At 35.5% G+C, this 11,297-nt stretch overlaps 1 protein-coding gene across 2 annotated transcripts in view; it reads right to left on the bottom strand.

Moving 5' to 3' along the window:
- Rev3l (REV3 like, DNA directed polymerase zeta catalytic subunit) overlaps positions 1-11,297 on the bottom strand; it is a 171,754-nt gene that overhangs the window by 45,754 nt on the left and 114,703 nt on the right. For both annotated transcript variants that reach the window (XM_029555725.1, XM_008852401.2), the window contains 3 exons: positions 8,016-8,131; positions 3,937-4,055; positions 1,170-1,288 (listed from right to left, as the gene is read on the bottom strand). In XM_029555725.1, coding sequence (XP_029411585.1) covers positions 1,170-1,288; positions 3,937-4,055; positions 8,016-8,131 — 354 coding nt within the window. The remainder of the gene's footprint in view (positions 1-1,169; positions 1,289-3,936; positions 4,056-8,015; positions 8,132-11,297) is intronic.

Here is an 11,297-nt window from a genome sequence, read left to right as displayed (position 1 = left end):
ATGTCAATAGGCTTGGAATGAATTTTTCTGTATGAAACTGTGTGTTTTGACAATGAAGAGGAGATCTTTTTTAAACATTGGAACCTAATTTAATTTTATCTCTTAGAGAGTTTATAATGAGTATAAGATTTTATAAGTGTAATAATTCATCTGTAAACCTAGAAATGTACAGCCAATTTTGAAAGAGATGTACCCTAGCTCAGAAAAATGTTATTGAATACGTTAATGCTGTTGTAATGAAATGCTTCTTTTAATTAAAAAAAAATAAATTAAAAAATATGGAATAAAGGTATTTTCTGATAAACTGAGACAATATAGTTCCAGCAGACTTGCAATAAGTGAATTACCAAAGACTAGCAATTTCTTAAAATGTTAACAGACTATGTGGTTCAGAAATTTCACAATTATAGAGATAAAAATATATGTTCATGGGGCTGGAGAGATGGCTCAGTGGTTAAGAGCACTGACTGCTCTTGCAGAGGACCCGGATTTGATTCCCAGCACCCACATGGTGGCTATGAACCGTTCTTAACTCCAGTTCCAGGGAAATCTGAAGCCCTCTTTTGACCTTGGTGGCATTGCATGACGCGGGTGAACTCACATACATGCAGGCAATACACTTATATACATAAAATAAAAATAATAAATAAAAAATATTTAAAAAATATGTTCACATAAAGACTTGCATATATAATAGTTTTTACTCATACTAATTATAAACGCCACCAATATGTCCATTAAGAGCTGAATGAATAAATCACTGTATAGTTCATATAATTGAACACTACTGAATTATAAAAATTAACATGTAATATATTCAATCTCAACACAGCTGAAAGAAAACATGGTGAATTTCTTCAAAGAATTCAGACACATAGGGATAGATTATTAATATTTCCACTTATAAGAAGTTGTAAAGTTGGCAAAAGTAATCTACTAATAGAAATTTAGGTAGCATTTACCTGGATAGTCAGGCTTTGGGCAGACCAACTAAATTTGGGTGTTAGATACCTTCCTTATCGTGACTACGTACTGGTTACAGAGTTAATGGATATATTCTTTAAAGTCATAGAGCCAATATAATTTAAATGTATGCATTTTATTGTATACAATATATAGCTCAATAATGCTGATTTTTAAAAAAGCTACAATATTCTGTAAAACATTACCTGTATAGATCTGTTTTGTTATCAAACCAATCAGACAAGACTCGAAAGGTAAAGAGTGGGAAACGCTGATGAAGAACATGAAAGCTTACATTTTCAAAAGTGTAGTTAGTTAAAGCAACCTAAAAAACAAAACAAAAAGTAAGGCACCATAATAATGCTTGTGTACTTTAAAAAATATATTTTATTATTTTCATTTTATGTGTACATGTGTATTGCCTGCATGTAGGTGAGTGCACCCGTATCACACAATGCCTGCGGAGGTTAGAAGAGGCTGTCGGATCCCCTGGAACTGGAGTTATGGACAGTTGTTAGCTGCCATGTGGGTGCTGAGATTCGAACCTGGGTCTTCTGCAAGAACAGTCAGTGTTCTTAACCACTGAGCCATCTCTCCAGCCCAATAATGCTTGTATTTTATGTAGAACATTTTGTTTAAAAAAGTCCTAATAATACGTTGAACTTTTCATAGGAGATAGGAAAGCTAACTGTAAATATTATGTTACAACAGAATCACAACTAGAACTATGCATAACTTACTGAACATAAGCATTTTTTCAAATCTTAACTCAAGAAATAAAAAACAGGGTCTGAATATTAATCTCATCTCAGTGTAGTAACCCAAACTGGTTTTTCTTAAGTAAGAAAAAAAAATCTGTTAGGCCGGGCGTGGTGGCTCACACCTTTAATCCCAGCACTTGGGAGGCAGAGGCTGGCAGACCTCTGTGAGTTCAAGGCCAGCCTGGTCTACATAGTGAGTTCCAGGACAGCTGGGGCTCCAGGGAGACCCTGTCTCAAAAAGACCGAAAAAAAAAATTGCTTTTAATCTCTATACTTCAATAGTAAGTGTACTTATTCACATTCTCTCTCTCCTCCCACCCCCTTTCCAATGGGCTGCAAAATGTAGAAAGATCAATGTGATGAGGTTACAGGGGACACACTCTTCTGGCCTCTTTAGGCACTGTATGACACTGGTACACATACATGCAGGCAAAACTCATACACATAAAATTAAAATAAATAACATTTACAAAATATAAGGATAAAAAGGAGCCTCTAGAACTATCCATAGCCAGAAAACATACTTTGAGGGTCTTCAATTTGAAGAAAATACTCAAGGCCAGCTCTGACCCAAAGCCTTGATATTTCAGAATAGCTGGACATATAGAGCACTACCACAACTTTTTACAAAAGTTTATCCAGAATTTTATAAAAATTGTTAAATTGGCAGGGATAATTTTGACTTAACAAAAGTGATGGGCTGGGGAGATAGCACAGTCAGTAAAGTGCTTCATGAGGACCGGAGTCCAATCCCTAGAACCCGAATCCACATAAAAATGTTCTGACACACGACATGGGTGCACTCACATACATGCAGGCAATATACTCATGCACATAAAAAAAAATTAAAAATGTTGCAACATGTCTTAAAATCCCAATGCTTGGAAGGTAGAGACAGAAGGATTCCTGAGGCTTGCTAGCTAGCCAGTCTCCCCTAAATTGTCAAGCTCCAGGCCAATGAGAGACCTCATCTCAATAAACAAGGTGGATGGCTCCCAAGGAATCGTACCTAGCTTCCACACATATGCATATACATAAACTTGCACATACCACACAAACATACACACATTTGCACACAAAATTATTCCCAAGTAGATTCATATAATGTACACTTTGAAATTAAATATGAGCATAACTTTAGAGTCACAGTACAAAGAAGAAATAAGAGGAAAAATGGTGATACTTGAATTTTATATCTAGAGCCTATTTCCTTACTTAATATAATTATGTGACCAAGCATTCTTAGAAAGTCAAATGTTTAACATAAATCCAGGACAGCTACAAAGATCAGTATATTGTAAGAATAAAATGGAAACTGTATAATGAAAAAGTAGTTTCAAAGAGGCGAAGCCATTAAGGAATGATTTTTTGTCTAAATATTTCAGTATTAACAAAAGTCCTAAATCTGAAAACAGACTATAGTATCTTTATATTTCACTTAGAGAAAGCAAACAACATCAAAGATATAAATGTTATATAGTAGTCTATATAAGCTTTTTTGTGTGTGAAAGAATGATTTCTCTAAAGGATTGAAAATTAATGGGCTAGCTTGTTGGAATTATTCAACAACACCAAAAAATCTATCTGAGACCTCAAATCCCTAACCGGATGCTGCTATTAACTATTTCCAAATATTTTCTCTTCAACTTTAACTTCTTAATTTGGTCCAGTTCCTCTGAAGTTTTTGAATAGATAGTTCCTTGTAAAATCTAGACTTTTTTTCTTGAAAATGATGAAATTGTATAATATTAAACAAAAATATCACACTATTTTATTACAGCTGTAGACATTTATTTGTTTTTGAGATGGTATTCCCCTGTGGCCCTAGCTGACCTGGCTGGCATTCACTATGTAGATCAGGTTGGCCTTGATCTCATAGAGATTCCTGGGTGCAGGAATTAAAGGCATGCACCACCTTGCCAGACTGACTTTATTTTTAAGAGTTTCACTGTACAGTCCAGGTGGACTATGAATTCACAATCTTCTTGTCTTAGCTTCCCAAGTGCTGGGATTATAGTTTTATATAATAATACAGATTTTTCTAGTTGTTAGACAAAATGGAAAAACAATTAAAATCATCAATAACATTAAACTGTAATTCTTCTGTAGTATAACAATAAATCAAATATAAGAATAATTCATACTAATACTCTGTAATGATTAAACTGCTATATTTATCTAATCTCATTCCCCCAAATTTAGAAGACCATACCTCATTTCTCATGATTCTCCAAAGGTTTAATGTGATTCTGCCAACAATATTTATCTCACTCATTGTATCTGATCCATAGTCATCTTTTTCAGCTGCAAATCTGTTTTCAATTTTGTCATCTGTAGAAATGAATGCAGATTGTATCATGACTCACAGAAAGCAAACTTTTAGGCAAATTATGCCAAGAAGATAAGAATGATAAAAATATTAAGATTGAAAATTAAATATAAAATGCAATCCAGTCTATTTCATCTTAGAAAACTCACTATTTTAACCAACAAAATAATTTTTCTTTCTTAAATGAAGAAAATTTGAAAAATAAATGTACCAACTCACACATATTCTTTCTCTTTCTATATAGTATACACATCTATTCCTTGATATCTAGAGGATTGGGTCCAGGATATCACGCAGGTACCAAAGTATGTGGAACTCAACTCCTTATATAAAATGGCTTAGTATTTGTATAAGATCTATGCATAGCAGTGATATTATTTACAATAAATAGTAAAATGTAAATATTTGTTAAGAATGGATATGTTTTTTTGATCCATGGCTAGTTTGGGAGGGCAATGAATATAAAAGGCCACAAATGGCCAAAGCACAGACAATGAGAGTCTGCAGACTGTGGGTCCCTGGGTATGACTCCTATATTAAACTTCATCCATCTCAGGAATCACTGTGGAAGAGGGGGCGGAAAGATTTTAACAGCCAGGGGAGGAGGTGCATGACCGTATGGAAACAGTCTTACAGGCTCTTCGGACCTTGCTCATATGAACCTACAGCAATAGTGTCAGCATGCACAAGACCCATGTAAATTCAAGCATACAAAAACCTAGCATAGAACTGTGGAAATCGGCAGCAGGCCCCAATCTTAGCTGAAGAACTATTGGCAACTGATTACTGCTGTGTGAGGGAGAGTGGATCTTCTTTAAGAAAGAGACTCTAGGTAGGCTGACTAGATCCTAGTGGATGAACTTGCACTGAGGGATGCCTGGGTACACTTATTTGACTCGATATGCCTTAACATATATGACTGAATGCATGAAATCCAGCGGGGTGGCCTATGGGGGGGTGCTCTGGATGAGGGAGGAGGCAAGAGCAGGGGGGGTCTATAGATGATTAAGATGTTTTGAGTGAACTGCACAAAAATTCAATAAAAAATTGGTAATTTCTGCTGATGCATTTATTAACATCTGATGCACTTCTCTTTTACTTTAGCATAAACAAATATCCATTGCTTCTAGGCATATAATGTCTCATGCCTATAATCCCAGCACATAGGAACAGGAAGACTGTGCGTTCAAGGCAAACCTAGGCTATATAGCAAGACTCTGTCTCAAGTGAAACTAAAGTCCACTGTCATTTCTTGGGAGGGGGGGAAGGTAGCTGGTGAAGGAGTGGGGCAGGTTTGCATGCATGTGTATACGGTAGCAAGAGTTTGATATCAGGTATCTTCCTCAATTTTTTACCTTATTTTTTTGAGACAGTCTCTGAACCTAGAGCTCACTGATTAAACAAGCCTGGCTTGTCAGCAAGCCCAAGGGATACTCCTGTCTCTACCTCCCCAGGATAGGAATTACACGTTCTTAACATCACACCTAGCTTTTTTGTCTGGGAATCCAACTCAGATTCTCATGCTTGTGTAGCAAACACTTTACTAGATAAGCCATCTTCTCAGCCTCAAGTGATAGTTTTTAATACACATAATTTTCTCCAAGTTTGACATACTTAGGACAAAATTCTCTTAACTGTTAATGGAAAACTGAGAATTCCTCATATCAAATAGAACTGAGTCTAGTTTCTTGAGTAATGATTTTTCTGAAAATAAAAATAGCAGATATAATGAATGCTGTTGATTAGTGGTTTTAGAATAATTAAAATATCTTTTATTCTCTACACCTACTATGTTCTAAGAACTACCAACATTTTTCTTTTACTTTAGCACACACCCTATAAGTTCATTTAGTATTATAAAAAATTCTCCTCAGGGAGCTGGAGAGATGGCTCAGTGGTTAAGAGCACTGACTGCTCTTGCAGAGGACCTGGGTTCGATTCACAACACCCACGTGGTGGCTAACAACCATCTGTAACTCCAGTTTCAGGGGATTCGGCGCCTAGTTCTGACTTCCACTGGCTTTGCACAACACAGATGCACTTACATGCAGGCAAAACAAACATATAAAATAACAATAAATTTTAAAAAAAGAAGAAAAAATTTTATTCGGAAACATTACATCTTGTTGTCACCTCCCTATAGTAAAAGAACTAGTATTCCAAACCAGGACTACTTCACCTCAAAGGCCTCATACACTTACCCACACACTCTTCATTCTTTCTTAATGATAAAGAGATGTTTATTATGTTTTCAGGCACTGTTACAATCACCTTACAAGGTCTTACCACCTATATTCTAAAGATGAATAAATTGAGGCATGATCAGCTAAGTAACTTGTTTGACATTACAGAAGCTGATAATGACATAACTAGATTTTTAATCCAGCAGTCTTTTCTCCAGAATCTGTGCATTAATATCATTACCCTTTTTGTTGTACTGTATTGTCTCCTACAAAGTCTCAGCAGATTCTGAAAGCATGTGAGCTTTCTTTTCCTGTTCCTTTCCTCTCTTTCCTTCCTTTTATGGTTTTGGGTCAAACTCACAACCTCAAGCACAACAGGCAAACACTACTGAGCTATAATCCCTAATCCAGGACATAAACTTTCACTCATTCTTCTGATTTAAGTCATACACTTTACTTTTTACAACTAAGTAAAGTAATTAACAAGTGCCTCTGAACACTAGGGGTACCTTTTCTGAACAGTCAAAAACTTACCCAAAAAGCTGTGGAAAAAATCTGAGGAATTCTTTGTCCAAAAAAAAAAAAAAAAAAAAAAAGATCACATTAAAAAAATTGTAATTACAAATCGCAAGTAATTTTGTTGTGAATATTGTTACTCTCCCTAAATTTAGTATTAAAACCTTTGGGAATAAATAGAACTCAAAATTCATGCTATTAAGTTTTAGACTTAAACTCAAAAATCAAGGATTAATTAGTTAACTATTAGTGCTCTTTGAGCTTTCTTGTCTTTTTTTTTTTTTAAACCATGTAAATGGACAAAAAATAAAACCAGACAAAACAATAAAAGTCTGGTTCCTCAAGTGAAGGAAATTAATATTGCATAATTACAGTTTCACAATAATTTCTCCAAAGACTATCTCATAATATGGGAAAATTCTTCTGGGATACTATATGAAGGAAGCATTAATAAAGATGGAATATAAGGCATAATTAATTAATTTTTTTTTTTTTTGGTCTTTTTGAGACAGGGTCTCCCTGTCACCTCAGCTGGCCTGGAACTTACTATGTAGACCAGGCTGGCCTTGAACTCACAGACATCTGCTTGCCTCTGCCTCCTGAGTGCTGGGTAAGTTAAAGGAGTGCACCACCATGCCCAGCATTTAATGTTTTTATTTATCTTTTTAATGTTATTATTTTTATTTTATGTGTACGAGTGTATTGCCTGCATGTATGTGAGTTCACCCATGTTGTGCAATGCCACGGAGGTCAAAAGAGGGCTTCAGATTCCCCTGGAACTGGGGTTAAGGAAGATTTGTAGCAGCCATGTGGGTGCTGGGAAATCAACCCCGGGTCCTCTGCAAGAGCAGTCAGTGCTCTTAACCACTGAGCCATCTCTCCAGTACCTTTATGTTATTTTTTTAATATATATATATTTTTATTTTATGTGTATGTGTGTATTGTCTGCGTGTAGGTAAGTGCACCTGTGTCATGCAATGCCCGCGGAAGACAGAAGAGGCTGTTGGATTCCCTGGAACTGGAGTAGAGGTCTAAAATGTAAAATGACTGAAAGCAGGGAAAGCCCTAACAAATAAAACAGTATATGCAGCAGTAAGACTGGAGAATTTTTTCCTCTGCTTTACTTTTAGTTGTTTTCTATAATAGAGTTTTATCTAGAACTTACCAAAATTTAGTTCTGAAACTAAGCTACAGTGTTTTAAAAAAACATTCTATTTACTTTATAATCTTCTGTGTAGTTGAATCACAAAACAAACTACATACCTGGCACTCGAGAGATCATCTGACACAAGTCAATGCTTAAAGCAGCAGCCCTTTGTAAGAGATAGCCCCAGGAATGCATCTGAATCTCATATCCTAATAGAATATCTGGATCATACCTAAAGAAGGAAGGGGGGGGAACAAAGACCATACAACATTTAGACCTTTATCCAAACTATTTTTTCTTGATTGAGAATACAAAAATAAAAACTTATATTTCATAATAGTCTCTCTACAATGGGAAGGGATGATTCAGTGGAACCTATACATTTTTTAAAAAAGAAATACGTGGCTATAGTAGTTGATTTATTTTTAGAATAAGTTAAATTTTACAAAGACTGTACATTTGTTTCTTCTTGGGAACGAGGCTGATGGAATTTGGTGTGTGAGGCAAAAAAGTACCATCGAAGTGTATAAGAAAGAACACAATTTAGAATATGACGTGGATTGGGGAGGGTGTAATGTGAGGCATGAGTGGTATAGTATTAAGATAAAGATCCTCCAGGTTAGTGAATTATCACTTTCCTTCTAGAGTCCATAGCCCTTAAATCAAGTTAACGCTTAGAAAGAAACAATGAGAATCTAAGAGAAAAAGTTACTCATTGTAGCTACATAAATTACACTGGTAAAGTTGAACTGACAACTTGCACCCAACTCAGAAATTATTCTGTGGCTCCTCTTAGCACCTCCATGCTTTAATTATAATGAAAAAAAATTTCAAAGGGAAAACTGTGTAGAGAAAATAGGAACTGACTATAATCATAAATTTTGAGAGCAAAAACTACAGTAGCTGCATCAAGAATCTTAAAATAATGAATTTTATTGTAGTGCTGGGAATTGAATCCAGTGAGGGCCTTGCACATACTAGGCAAGTACTCTATCACTTAGCTTGTTCTAAGACCCTTATTTATTTTTTTAGATAAGCATCTCTGTAGCTCAGGCTGGCTTCCAACTTCGATCCTCCTACCTCAGCCTTCAGAGTGTTGGGATCATAATAACCAGGAGTATGCCTGGTTTAATTTTATTCATTTTTATAGTTAGCATATAAAACAGCAAATTCCACAGTTAATAATTTAAATACCAGCTGTGCCAGGCATCAAGCTACAAGTTTTATGTGGATTAACTTATTTAATTCTCATATATGTTACTAATTTTTCAGACACAGAACATAAAAATTACAGAGATAAGCTGCTCAAGACAAAAAAAATATATATAGGAGCGGGGGCTAGAGAGATAGTTAAGCAGTTAAGAGGACTGGCTACTCTTCCAGAGGATCCAGATTCAATTTTCAGCACCCACATGGTGGCTAACAACCATCCATAGCTCCAGTTCCAAGGGCTCCGACACCCTTTTCTGGCCTCCACAGGCATTGCATGACATGGGTGCACTTACATACATGCAGGCAAAACACTCATACACATAAAATAAAAATAAATAAAATAAAAAAAAATAGGACTGGATGATATAAAAGTGTGTTGAGTAAGTACTCACAAATAGGGTAAAAGAATGAAATAATCTTTTTGGAGGGTTGTTTGGACTAATGTATAAGGGACAGAATGGAATTGAAATGATATTTAAGCATTTTTCTCTCCTTTCTGTTTTATTTTCCCTCATTTTCCATAATGACTAATATAATTCATTTTAACATTTAAGAAATCTACTACACTTGAAATAGGCAATGAAATTCTCAGTGGCAGCAGTAATCCTGTTGTTGGGAATACATCTAAAGAGAAGGCAAGCATACAAAGTACATGAATTTATAGGACACATGCTGGCACACAAAGTGCTGCTGACTGAAATCACATGTTCTATTAGCAAACTTGTTTGCAGAAATAAAAGTGTGGACACTGAAAGAATATCACATAACTTTTAAGAAATGATAATGAGTAGGGATGAAAATGGTAAACTCAAATGATAGAAATCTGTTCAGTCATCAATGCTTTATAAAGCAAAAATACAGTGATCCGCCTGCCTCTGCCTCCCAAGTTGTGGGACTGGTCTACATAGTGAGTTCCAGGCCAGTTAATGCTGCAGGGAGACAACCCTATCTCAAAAAGACAGAAGAAAAGAAAAAAAAAAGTCAAAAGTTTCTTCTTTTTTCTTCCCTAGGATGATGGGTGGAAGTATATCATTTTTATCATTTAAGTGAATTTTTAGTAAAAAACACATTCTCTGGGTTTCTTTTGTTCAGACAGGGTCTCACTATGAAGTCCTGGAACTTCTTATATAGACAAGGATGGCCTCAAACTCACAGCGATCTGCCTTCTCCTGCCTCACAAATGCTGGTAACGAAGGCATGTGCCATCATGCCTGGCTCATTTTCTGATTTTCTAATTTTCAAAATGGTTTATATTAACCTATCTGGGATTTTATCAGCTGTTGGGTCTGTAGAGTTATCCTGATCTTTAATACAGCATATTGTTTAAATCTTTATAGGAAAGAGTTCAACTATAAAGCAGGACAGAAAGAGGTAAACTGTAACAATATCCTAAGAACAACTTTTGTCTGTACATTAGGATCCAGGAAGTCTTTTCTAGCCCACTATAGGCATTAAAAATCTAAGTCTAACAGGTTTAAGTTCCTTGAAGGAAGCATTTAATAGAATTACATTCTTTAGAAAATCCTAAGCTGGGAGTGGTGGCACATGCCTTTAGTCCCAGCACTCAAGAGGTAGAGGCAGAGAGATCTCTGTAAGATCAAGGCCAGCTTGGTCTAAATATGGAGTTCTAGTCAGCTGGGGTGCAGGGAGACCCTGTCTCAAAAGGACAAAAACAAAACAAAACAAAACAAAAACCCAGAAAATCCAAGAGCCACAAATTACTATTTTCTGAGGTGCTGAGCATTAAATCCACAGCCTTGCACATGCTAGGCAGGTGCTCCAACACTGACCTACCACGCTCTCAACTACTGTATATAAATTTTAAAATAAGCATGTCTTTTGTATTTTTTTGCATTTGTGTGTGTGTGTGTGTGTGTGTGTGTGTGTGTACATGGCTCATGTGTGGAGGTAAGAGGACAACTTTCAGGAATTAGTTCCCTCCTTCCACCATTTTTTAAAACTGTATTTTTATTTTACTTTTTAAAATTAATTAATTTTTTTAAAATTTAATAACCACATGATTAGAAGAAGCATTTCATTACAGCTTTAACATATTCAGTAACATTCCAGAGCAAGGATACATCTCTTTCAAAAGTGGCTGTAAATTTTTAGGTTCACTATTGAACTCATTATAAACTACAATACTGAACTCAGTATAAACCCTGTAAGACATAAAATTGAATGTG

The sequence above is a fragment of the Nannospalax galili genome, unplaced genomic scaffold (assembly GCF_000622305.1).
Source record: "Nannospalax galili isolate Female #2095 unplaced genomic scaffold, S.galili_v1.0 scaffold646, whole genome shotgun sequence".
In the NCBI taxonomy this organism is placed as follows: domain Eukaryota; kingdom Metazoa; phylum Chordata; class Mammalia; order Rodentia; family Spalacidae; genus Nannospalax; species Nannospalax galili.
This window is presented reverse-complemented; position numbering and strand designations above follow the sequence as displayed.